This window comes from Neltuma alba, unplaced genomic scaffold (assembly GCF_004799145.2).
Source record: "Neltuma alba isolate B1F8T4 unplaced genomic scaffold, ASM479914v2 tig00010787_pilon, whole genome shotgun sequence".
Classification (NCBI taxonomy): domain Eukaryota; kingdom Viridiplantae; phylum Streptophyta; class Magnoliopsida; order Fabales; family Fabaceae; genus Neltuma; species Neltuma alba.
The window spans coordinates 355,714-368,602 of NW_021635604.1; the positions used below are offsets into that span (position 1 = coordinate 355,714).

Sequence of the window (12,889 nt, forward strand, 5' to 3'; positions counted from 1 at the left end):
TTTTAATGGGGAGGAGGTGACAATGGGCAAGTTCAAGAAGGGTTTCAAGGGAATATGGTTACTCAAGGACAATCTTACTATGGAGGGTTACAAGGAGAATCCTCTAGAGCCATGTCTACCCCACAGCAACTGCAGTCTAAGGATGATGAGCGGTTCTCTCGAATACTCAAGGGCATTAAGGCAATAACTGAGCATATATCTAAGTCTGAAGCTAAATCTGAAGCTCGATTTGCAACCCTAGAGAATAGGATGGAGCAATGGGAAACTCAAACCTCTAATTTGACTTCTTACATCACCAAGTTGTTAAATGGTATGAGTGAACACCAAGCTAAGGCTAGTGGTTCAATGCCTTCCAACACAGTGATAAATCCTAAATCTTTGAATGCGATCACATTGAGAAGTGGCAAAGAAATTGGTGCTAAGAAAGTACAATTCAAAGATGATGAAGAGAATGAAGAACCGATTGACGAAGAGATAGAAGTTAAGTCTCCTCCTTCTAAAAGCACTCAAGACATTCCCAAGGCTACTCAAGAGACCATCATTCAATCCAAAGGGCTAATAGAGAAAGGATCACTTTTCAAAGGCGATGAGGTAAACATGTCTGACTTGCCCTTTCCTCATTCCTATCTCATAAGTAAGAAAGTTATTGAAAAGAAAGATAATAATGAGCTTTTTGAAATGTTTAGCAAACTTGAGGTTAATGTGCCATTACTTGATTTGATTAAAAAAATGCTCAAGTGTGCTGAGTTTCTGAAAGATCTGTGTACAAACAAGAGGAAGTATAGGCATAGTGAGAGAATCTAACTGGGGTCTAATGTTAGTGCTATCTTCATGCCACAGCTACCTATTAAGTGTAAAGACCCGGGTTCTTATACTATTCCTCATACCATAGGCAAAATAAACAATTCACATGCCTTACTAGGCTTGGATGTAGCCATAAATGTTATATCTACCTCTATTTATGAGAGTTTAGGTATTCATGCCTTAAAAGACACCAGTGTTGTGCTAGGTCTAGCAGATAGGACTGTGAGACACCCTAAGGGCTTTCTTGAGGACGTTCTTGTGCAAGTGAAGGGTCTTGTATTCCCAATTGACTTCTATATGCTAGACATGACTTATGAGATTAAAGCTGATAGCACTTTGATTCTAGGAAGACCTTTTCTTAGAACAACCCAAACCATAATTAATGTAAAAGATGGGGTCATTACCATGGGCTTTAGGGACCAACAAATTACCTTCAACATTTCTAATGCTATAAGTCAAGGTTAGGCAGATTACTCTTACTTGGGTGTTAATTTGATTGATTGTGCTATTAATGATGTTGATGATTTGTATGAATCTGAGATGCATGAACATGACTGGTATGACGAGATTGTTGAGCATGATGATGCATTTACTTGTTTATCTACCCCTCATTCTTCTTCTTTTTGCTCATGTTATGGTACGTGGTGTGCGTTAACTGCTCAGAAGTTGATCGCCCCTCCTTTCCATCTCTCATGATCTTGATGCATTATCTTGTGTTAACCATGATCCTACTTTGGACATTACACTTGATGATAGCCTTGAGAAAGGTGAGTTTGTTGATTTTGCAGATACTAATGATAAAGCAGCTGTTACACAAGCTACACCGGTAGCTTCTCCCTTGAGTGGTGCTGGAACATTAGAAGAGGCTAGCAACAAGCTTGCTACTGACTTAGTCACTTCTAATCCCACTCTTTCTTGTGATTTACTTAATGTTTCTATTGATAAAATTGATATCGATTCTCTTTTTGGTAGGCTATCTAAGAGTACAGTGAGTTGGGAAGTGGAGGCCATACATATTATGATGAGCTCATATCTCCTTCCCCAAGCCACATGAACACACAACTTACATTGAATGCACTTGACATAAAAGAATTAGTTCCTTCTGTTGTGCAACCTCCTGATTTAGAATTGAAACCCCTTCCCCCTAACTTGAAATATGTTTTTCTTGCTATTGATTCTAAATTGCCTGTTATTATTTTCAATTCTTTAAGTAGTTTTGAAGAAGAAAGATTGATTTTTGTGTTGAAGAGTCATAAAGGGGTTATGGGATGATCTTTAGGGGATATTCTAGGGATTAATCCCTCAATTTGCACACACAGGATCCCTTTAAATAAAGGGTCCAAGCTAGTTAGGCAACCACAGAGGAGATTAATCCTCTCATTCTGGATGTGGTGAAGAAGGAAGTCTCTAAGTTGTCGAGTGCTGGGATCATCTATCCCATATCAGACAGTGAGTGGGTAAGTTTGGTACAAGTAATACCAAAAAAGAGTGGTATCATAGTGGTGAAAAATGAAAATGATGAACTGACTACAACTAGGATTCAAAATGCTTGGAGCGTGTGTATAGATTATAGGAAGTTGAATGATGTCACGAGAAAAGACCACTTTCTATTACTTTTTATAGATCAAATGTTGGAGCGAATTTCAGGGAAGTCTCACTATTGTTTTCTGGACGGTTTTTCTGGCTATTTTCAAGTGTCTATTGCTCCTGAAGATCAAGACAAGACTACTTTTACATGCCCTTTTGGTGCCTTTGCTTATCGAAGGATGCCATTTGGGTTATGTAACGCTCCAGGCACTTTTCAAAGGTGCATGATGGCAATATTTAGTAATCGTCTAGAGCAGAACATGAAAGTTTTTATGGATGACTTCACTATTTACGATAAGAGTTTTAAGGATTTCTTCAATAGCCTAGAGCGAGCTCTCGAGAGGTGTATTGATAAGAAATTGATTTTAAATTTTGAAAAGTGTCATTTCATGGTTGATAGAGGGATAGTTTTAGGTTACCTCATTATTCACCAAAAAACTTGACCGCAAGTGGACGGGTCGCAAGTAATATAAAATGTATCGTTCCCTCAGAGACTAAGGCTAGATGAGTTGAAAATCATAATTGTGTACTTGATTAGGTTAAGTGAAACAATTGTTATAAAAGAGTTTGTGAAATGAAATTAAGAAAACAATGGTTTAAAGCAGTATAAAATCAAATCGACCTTAAAACAATTAAGAGACTAGGGTTATTCTTCACTAAAGTACTTCATGAAACTAGATTAATTACTTCTCAAGTAGTGCCTTATAATAAGTTCAGTTAGCCTGGGTTTACAGAATTGATTAAGCTTTCTCAAGTCAAAACCAAATGTTTGCAATCACGATTAAAACACAACAATCTCTTGCACTTGTTTGAAAAGGTTGCACTTTAAAAACCAAAACCCATTTAGTCTATGCTCGGTCAACAGATGCATCTCTGATCCATTGACAAACCATCTATTCACTCAATTAAATTTCTGGACTAGCATGTTTTTACCAAAGTTCACAAATTAGTTTAACTTTCTCAAGTTAAACTAATCAATCAATCAATCCAAATGATAGCCAGACAAAAGGAAGCATTAAGCTCAAAGTAAACACAACTGAATATTATCATTAACACTCAAGAGATAGTAAAACCAAGTCTCAATCCATACAATAGATCAAAATAACCCTAGAAAAACGGATTTAGCTGTACATATCGAGTAAAAAACTACAACTATAAGAGTGTCTAGTAGTCATAGCAAAAACAAGAAGGGAAGAAGAAGGAAACCCAGAAAATTCAAGTTACAAGGTTTGAATCTCTTCTAGCTTCAAGCCCAAAGGTTCCAAGCCTCCAAAACTCAAAACCCTAGCAGAGCCAGCCTCTAAAATTGCTCCAAAAGTCAAACTCCTCCAGAAAAACCGAGTCTCCACCTCTATATGCCCTAATTTTTTAAGTTACAACGTAAAACGCACAGCTGCGAAGGGCCAGGCGCCGCGGCGGATTCCTTCAGGCGCCACGGCGCCTATTACAGAATGGCTTTCTTTCAGGGCTCCGGCGCCGCAGCGCATGTGATAATTGGCCTCTCGGAGCAAGCCTATTCGGTGTAATCCGCCACGGCGGATTACACCGAACAGCTTGCTCCGAGATAGCTTGGGCGCCGCAGCGGATTTTACAGAACGCGCTCATACTCTTCTGTTTGATCCACTGCGGCGTTTTCTCCCAGAGGCTGCGGCGGATGACTTCTTTTCAGCTTTTCTCCATTCTTTACTCTCCTCAGGCTTGTTTCCTGCAAAATTGACTTTCAAACCTCATAAAAGAGCGTTAAATCAGCTTAACTCAGTAGGAATTTTGAGAGGTTATCACACCCCCAAACTTACACTTTTGCTCGTCCTCGAGTAAAACAACAAACCAGTGACTAAGTAACAAATTGCACATTAAAGAATGTAGGAACAGTTATATCCTCATCAAATGCTCAAGAAATTATACAAGATAGGAAATTACTGAATCACCCAAAGAAACAAGTTTCATGAACTTAAAACAAACTTTCAATGATTTTGGAGTATGAGTGTGTGTGTATAGAGTCAATGAGCATCTCTTAAGATACTGTTTCAGTGGAATGGGAGACTTTAGCCAACATACTAGCCTTCAACTGCATCCTTACATAAGCCTAACTTCTTCTCTCTCTCTGTCTACAACTCACCCTATATACATTTGAAATCAAAGGGACTTTTCTGCTTATAACATGGCCAAGAGGTAATGGTTTAGGAAAGAAAGGGGAAAGTAGATCATACAAATACTTTGAGATAAATAGATATTCAATAATCAGAACTTACTTCAACCACTTTCATTCTCCCAAACTTGTACCACAATTATTTATATATAGATATGTATATATACATTTTTTTCTTTTCTATTTTTTTTGTTTTTTTTTTTTTTTTTTCTTTTTTTTTAAATAGTGAAAACAAAAATTTACAGCATAGCTCCTAACACTTTAAATTTTCAGAATAATTGACTACCCCTGCCAACCTTTCAAAATCTCCACATTTCATCAAACCCCTTATCCTTTCAACTTCCATTTATCTCAAAGCTAGGGATTTCATGGTTTTTCTCAATTGGTTTTGGGTTAGGAAGAGGTTAGGGTTTGAAACAAAACTTGAACATATATACTATTTTTTTTTTGGCTCAAAGTATGGGTTCAAAGGATAAAACCTATAAGGTCAGCTTGAAAGGCTCAAACGCATTTAAGAACTGCCCTAATCCTTTTTCAAATTCATATAGAACAAACTATAAACTTTGAGAAATCAGAAGAAGGTTCTGAAACAATTTAGTTGAAACAAAAGTATAAAGGCTAAATTATCCACTCAACCTCACCATAACCACTTGAAATGTCTTGACCCTTTTAGTGCATTAGTTTCTCCAAAATTAAAAAAACATAGGTTTTAACCTCACAATTCAAGCATCAAAGAGCAATTCAAAACTTCCTATCAAGCATAGTAACTAAGCATTTTGTTCAATCATTGGACCATTCATACATTCTCAACTAACAACTTGCCACTTCAGCTCATATTTCATAAAATCAACGAGCAAAAATTTAAGCTGACAAAATTTCTACTGTTTCAGCTGTTTCAAAATTTTCTCAACAAAATGACCTTTCAAAAATTTTCAAATATAACCCTGTTATCCACAAAATTTTCAAATTTAATCCTGTTATCCATAAAAATCAATCCTCACCCCCAAACTTAAAATTGACAGTGTCCTCACTGTCAACAAGAGGAAGTAAAGATCAGGGCATGCAGGCAGAATTGAAAAAAACAATATATTCGCTGCATGAAAGGTCAAAATTTCGCTTTTCTTCCTGTACAAGTATATCAGTATGCACAACTATCAATAGTATCGTCATCAGATAATCATAATGAAATCATCAATTACTAAAGGCATCCACAAATTAATCAATCAAAAGATCCGTTAACCATTCACATTTTCAATCATTTTGCAACAGTTAACGCAGTGAAAATCAACAATGATAGATAATGCTCAACAGTCAGAATCAGTTCAACAGGCCATCAGTAGCCTTGCCAGAATCATAGAAGCAAACAACACACAAAATAGACCAAAACGCAAGAAAATGCAAAAAACACACATAAAGACAAAAGCAACAAAGCAAGCAACAACAGCAGCAGAAACGGCCCCAGCTAGTCATCCTCCTCCTCAGAATGCTGATCCCCTGATCCTCATCACCCTTTGCAAATGGATCGACGGCCATATCATCGCCCGAGCCAATACCAGCCCAGAAGTTCCAGCTTCATGTTCATCTCCCGGTGACTCTGCCTCAGTGCTTGTATCTTCCACATCCGACGTGTCAATGTCCAATTTCCTTGCAATCTGGACTAATAGTTCCTCCATGCGCCTTTGTCTACGTCTCCTGTGACGTATCTCTCTGTCCAATTTCTCGTGGAGGAGATCCAAGCTTTGAGTGGTAGGGTCAACACTGGCACTGGCTTGAGCTTCCTGTTGCCTCCTATATTCCTCGGGGAACTGTTCAGCAACATGGCTTCAGTGATCCTTTGTTGTTCTCGTTCAGGAACCAGATTAGAGTAGTTGAATGGTGAAACAGGCTTGAACTTTCGGTCTTTGTCTTTCCATTCTACCCCCACTTTAGATAGCAGATCCGAGATGAGGTGAGGCATGACGAGATTTGTGTTGTGGGCTCTGCTGGCATCCCAGATGGCATCAAAAATCAATTTCCCTACATCCACTGTGCCTTGATCATAAACAGATATATCAGGAGTGCCAGATTCCTTGGGGCTTCACTGAGATGCGTGGTTGGCATAATGTTTCTTGTGACAATATGCAACCAGATTCTGGCCTCAGGTATCATGTCTTTTCGCATAATATACGCCTGGCCCCTCTTAGGCCGCACCCACATCTCATCAGAACCGGTGAGTGTTGCTGAGATGGCATCGAGAGGAATCTCCTTCTGATTGTTGAGATACCACTGATATTGGCACTTTTCAACCTCGGGAAGCTCATAGTGATCTCTGATGCGCACCGGAGTAATGAGGAACGCTGGTACCATATAAACATCTCATTACTCAAGTTTGTTGCCACCCTAACATAGAATTTTCTGACCAGCTTCTCATTCCCTTCGCCTTTGGGACCAATCAGATTTAAGAGGTTGAGCTCCTTGCTTTTTTATAAAACCCAAATTTATTTGTGCACAAATTCTCTTTCTTGATGCAAACCTCTTTTTTCAATAAGCTCTTTAATTGGAGGATCAGGGGAGGTAGCACAGGCTTTCTTCCTGGGGGCCATTGGATTGTTACCTGCAAAGAGAAAGCAAAGCACACCACACACAAACTAAGCAAATAACACACCACAATCAAAAACAACCGACAAAGAAAAAGAAGAAAACTAACCTAAAAATAAAGAAAAACTACCCCCAAACTTAAATCAAGGAGCCAGAACACCATCTCACCATTACCTAATCCCTTTCTAAACCTGAGTTATAAAATACCCCCAATTCAAACCAAGTTCACAAAGGTTCTCTTTTATCTTTTAATTTCAAAATCAGACAACCATCAGTAGCTGCCAATTTAAACTAATTTCACTAAATCAGAATAACATTTCCAAATCAGTTACAAGTGAAAAAGAACAACATAACTTGGGTAATGAACCGGTGTTATTTGAAAATTTAGACAAGCACCTCATTTTCTCAAATCAGGTCCAAGCTATGATCACTCAATTTCACAAGTATCACATTTTCATCAGTACATGTTCACAGATAGTTGGGCAATAAGGAATTATCACCTAACCACAATGTAACCTCAGAGAATCAAAATGCCCCCATCTAGAGTTCTAAAATCATCTAACCACAATGCACAACCCTAGCTATACCCATCTCCAGCAAAACTAAACTAAACTAAAAGAAATAAAAGTAAGAAAGAATATACTACACGGTCGACTAAGGGAGAGGAGGCGCCGAAACAAACACACAGAAGGGGGTGCCGAGGGAGAGAATGACTGGTGGTGGGAGACGAGAAGACGACCGGCGGTGGGAGACGAGAGGCGTGGCAATTGATGACGGGAGACTGAGGGCGACGCCGGCGACAATGGGGAGGGAGAGAAATAGACACTGGGTTCGAAAGCTAAAAGAATAAAAATTTCGACGGGAGGGGGAGATTTTGAAATTGGATGGAGAGTGAAAAGACCAAAGGGTTAGGGTTTTAAATTAAAACAATGAATCTACCCTCAAAACCGGTCAGATACACAAGGGCAAAGTGGGTATTGAGACAAATGAGTAAGGTTAAAACGGGGAACATAAAGAAGAAGATCAGATATACGAGAAGGCGCCGTGGCGGATTCACCAAGGCACCGCGGTGCCTTTTACAGAACTGCAGATCCTGGCTTAAGTAATCGAGCCGCGGCATCTATGTTCAAACGCCGCGGCGGTTTTTACCGAGAGGGATTAAAACCAAGGACGAAGGCGCCGCGACGGATTAACATAGGGGCCGCGGCGCCTATTACAGAAAGGGGTTCTGAAACAGATGAGGCGCCGCGGCTTCTGATCAAATGCGCCGCGGCGCCTCACACAGAGAAGGCCTACATGAAAAATTAATAAACACAGACTGGACCTACCACAATCAAACACCCTACACACAATAAAACAAGACTAAACACAAGCACAAGCATAAAAACAAACACAACACAAACAACCACATAAAAGCAAAACCCACAAGCCTCAATTTAACACAAATTCAAACCAATCAAGGTCAATGCCACTGCTGGAGATTAAGGTTAGGTGCACTTCCCTGGTTGCGCTAATTAGAAATCAACCACTCCTGCTAAGCTCCAAAGTTTGAGGAATAAACCAAAAGGCCTACAAAAACAAAGATCAACCGTAAATCCACTAAAACAAAACCGAAATAAAAGAAACACATCAAAGGCAAGTTTAGAGCTTGGGTTGCCTCCCAAGTAGCGCTTGGTTTATAGTCTTCAGCCTGACTCTTCAGCTCTGTTATGATTGTTCAGCAAAGTAGATCGTAGAAACTTGACGATCCACCTTTCCACCCCAATAATGCTTCAAACGATGGCCATTTGCATGAAATCTTTCACCTTTTTCATTTTCCAGCTCCACCGCACCATGGTTAGCAGCTTGTACCACAGTGAATGGCCCTGACCAACGTGATTTGAGTTTGCCCGGAAATAATCTCAATTTGGAATTATGAAGTAACACCTTTTGCCCCGCTTCAAAGACCTTAGGGATAATTTTCTGATCATGATACTTCTTGGTCCGTTCCTTATAGAGCCTTGCACTTTCATAGGCATTAAGGCGAAATTCCTCCAATTCATTCAGTTGAAGGAGCCTTTTTGCACCAGCAGCTTGAAAGTCAAAGTTGAGCTTTTTTATGGCCCAGTAAGCTCCATGTTCCAATTCTACAGGCAAATGACATGCTTTTCCAAACACCAACCGATAGGGAGACATCCCAATCGGAGTTTTATATGCTGTCCTGTAGGCCCAAAGAGCATCATCCAGTTTTAATGACCAATCCTTTCTTGTTGCACCTACTACCTTCTCAAGAATGCTTTTGATCTCTCGGTTGGATATTTCTGCTTGGCCATTTGACTGAGGATGATAAGCCAAAGTTACCTGTGCTTTACACCATATTTCTTCATCAGAGCTTGAAATTGGTGATTGCAAAAGTGAGAACCCCCACTAATGATAGCCCGAGGTGCTCCAAATCTCGTGAAGATGTTTTTCTTTAAGAATTTGATCACCGTTTTAGCATCACTGGATACACATGCAGTAGCTTCAACCCATTTCGAGACATAGTCCACAGCAACCAGAATGTACTCTTGATTGAGAGACTTTGGAAACGGGCCCATGAAGTCAATTCCCCATACATCAAAGAGTTCAACTTCCAGAATATTATTCAGAGGCATTTCATTCCTTCTTGATATGTTTCCCACTCGTTGACACCGATCACATCGGATCACAAAGGCATATGCATCTTTAAATAGTGAAGGCCAATAAAAACCACTTTGAAGGACTTTGGCAGCAGTTTTCTCTCCTCTAAAGTGCCCACCATAAGCTGAAGAGTGGCAACACTCTAGAATATCTTGCTGCTCAACTTCCGGAACACATCTTCTTATCATCTGATCGGCACATCTTTTGAACAAGTAAGGTTCTTCCCAGAAGTACATCTTTGCATCGTGAAGAAATTTCCTCTTTTGATGGGAGTTAAGGTCTAGTGGCAGAGTTCCACAAACCAGATAATTAACCAGATCTGCATACCATGGAGTAGTTGAGTTATCCACAAAGAACAAGCATTCATCGGGAAAAGCTGCATTGATCTCTTGACAATGATCATGTTTAGCTTCACTACTTAATCGAGATAGATGATCTGCCACTTGGTTCTCAGTGCCTTTCCTATCAACAATTTCCAAGTCAAATTCTTGAAGCAAAAGGACCCATCGAATCAGGCGTGCTTTGGAATCTTTCTTGGTAAACAGTACTTTAGGGCAGAGTGGTCTGTATAGATAGTCACTTTGGTGCCCACAATATAAGACCGGAATTTCTCACAAGCAAACACCACTGCAAGCAATTCTTTCTCTGTAGTAGTGTAGTTAAGTTGGGCATCATCCAAGGTTTTACTAGCATAGTAGATGGGATGGAAGACCTTTTCTACTTTTTGTCCTAGAACTGCTCCAACGGCAAAATCACTAGCATCTGCCATAATGATGAAGGGTAGCTCCCAATTAGGTGCCACTAAAATTGGTGCTGAGGTGAGCTTCTTCTTTAATTCTCAAAAGAGTTCATACAAGCGTCATCAAACTTGAACTCCCTATCTTTCTCCAACAAATTGCACAAAGGCTTAGTGATTTTAGAGAAATCTTTAATGAAACGACGGTAGAATCCCGCGTGACCCAAGAAACTTCTAATACCCTTAACACTTGTTGGTGGAGGCAATTGCTCAATAACAGATACCTTTGCCTTGTCAACTTCTAGGCCTTGTTTGGATACTCGATGACCAAGGACAATGCCCTCTTGCACCATGAAGTGACATTTTTCCCAATTCAGAACCAAATTAGTTTCTTCACATCGTTGCAGAACAGCCGCCAAATTATCTAAGCAACAATCAAAAGAATCTCCAAAAACAGAGAAGTCATCCATGAACACTTCAATTGTTTTCTCAATCATGTCAGCAAAGATGGCCATCATGCATCTTTGGAATGTTGCTGGAGCATTGCAAAGACCAAATGGCATTCTTTTGAAAGCAAACGTGCCATATGGACAAGTAAAGGTTGTTTTCTCTTGATCTTCTGGGGCTATTACAATTTGGTTGTATCCTGAATACCCATCCAAGAAACAAAAGAATTCTTGCCCAGCAAGTTTATCCAACATCTGATCAATAAATGGCAGCGGGAAATGGTCTTTTCTGGTTGCTGTATTTAACTTTCGATAATCCATGCAAATTCTCCACCCAGTCACAGTACGAGTTGGAACTAGCTCATTTCGGGTGTTAGCCACTACAGTTATACCGCCTTTTTTAGGGACGCATTGAACTGGGCTCACCCATGAACTATCAGAAATAGGGTAGACTATGCCAGCAGAAAGCCATTTCAGGATCTCTTTCTTGACTACTTCTTTCATAACCGGGTTTAATCTCCTTTGATGCTCAATGGAAGGTTTGTGACCATCCTCTAATAAAATCTTGTGCATACAAATAGAAGGGCTGATCCCTTTGATGTCAGCTATGGACCACCCAATAGCTTTCTTGTGGTGTCTCAAGACCCTTAACAGTTTCTCTTCTTGCAACGTGGACAACTGAGAAGAAACAATCACAGGTAATGTAGTAGAATTACCCAAGTAGGCATACTTGAGATGTGATGGTAAAGTCTTCAACTCCAACACCGGCGGTTCATCCACAGAAGGCTTTAGAGGAGAGCTTAAAGCACTAGTCACATCCAGAGGCTCAAAAGTCTTAGCTTTTCGATACGGAAATGCTTCAATACTCATCATTTCTGCATAAGCTTCAACCTTGCCATCAATACTACTTGTTTCTCCAATCAACAATGCTTCTAATGGGTCTTTGGTCAAAGAGTTAATCAACTCCTCTTGCACTGTAGAATCAATCACATCGATACAATTACAGTGAGCAGAATCATCTGGAAACTTCAAGGCTTGATTCATGTTGAATATCACCTTCTCATCATTTACTCGCATGGTGATCTCACCCTTTTCTACGTCAATGAGGGTTCTTGCAGTAGCTAAGAATGGCCGTCCCAAATAATGGGGATATTCCAATCTACCTCACAGTCTAACACAATGAAATCAGCTGGGAATATGAATTTATCTACCTTCACCAAGACATCTTCTACAATCCCTTTTGGATATGAGATACTTCTGTCAGCAAAGAGCAATGTAACAGTTGTTGGCCTTGCTTCACCCAAATTTAATCGATTGAATACAGCTAGAGGCATCAAGTTAACACTTGCTCCCAAATCGCATAGGGCTTTTCCATTGAAGTGTTTGCCTATGTTGCATGGAATATAAAAACTGCCTGGATCTCTCAATTTGGGTGGGAGTTTTCGCTGCAAGATGGCACTACAATCTTCAGTAAGGGCTACTTTCAAATTCACCAAATCTCTTCTTCTTGGAGAGAACATCCTTAAGAAACTTAGCATACTTAGGCATCTGCTCTAATGCTTCAGCAAACGGGATGTTGATGTGTAATTGCTTAAACATGTCCACAAATTTCTTGAACTGGACATCTTCATCTTTCTTCCTGAACCTTTGAGGAAAGGGAAGTGGCGGCATCTGTGTAGCAGGAGGGGGAGTTGTCTTCCTCTTTTTATCATCAACCATTTCACCCTCTACATTCTTTCCTCGAACCACATCATTGAGATTTTCTTCTGTTTGTTTCTTTTCTTGGTTTCTTCCTCTTCTACTATACCACCTTCTTCTGAAAGCTCATTTGTATCAAGGTCAGTCACCATACTGTTAGTGATGTCCTTGCCGGTCTTACTAGGCCTCTGAATGTCAGGTAGTTGCTTTCCACTTCTCAAACTGATCGCTTTG

At 39.9% G+C, this 12,889-nt stretch overlaps 1 protein-coding gene and 1 pseudogene across 1 annotated transcript; both read right to left on the bottom strand.

Annotated features, from left to right (window-relative positions):
- Window positions 1-8,824: 8,824 nt before the first annotated feature.
- On the bottom strand, window positions 8,825-12,034 carry LOC114759087 (uncharacterized; annotated as a pseudogene).
- Window positions 12,035-12,078: 44 nt separating this feature from the next.
- Window positions 12,079-12,676, bottom strand: LOC114759088 (uncharacterized). Its single transcript, XM_028948184.1, has 2 exons — window positions 12,439-12,676; window positions 12,079-12,344 (listed from the first exon to the last, which is right to left on the bottom strand). Exons 1-2 carry the CDS (start codon window positions 12,674-12,676, stop codon window positions 12,079-12,081), a joined length of 504 nt encoding a protein of 167 aa, XP_028804017.1.
- Window positions 12,677-12,889: the final 213 nt, after the last annotated feature.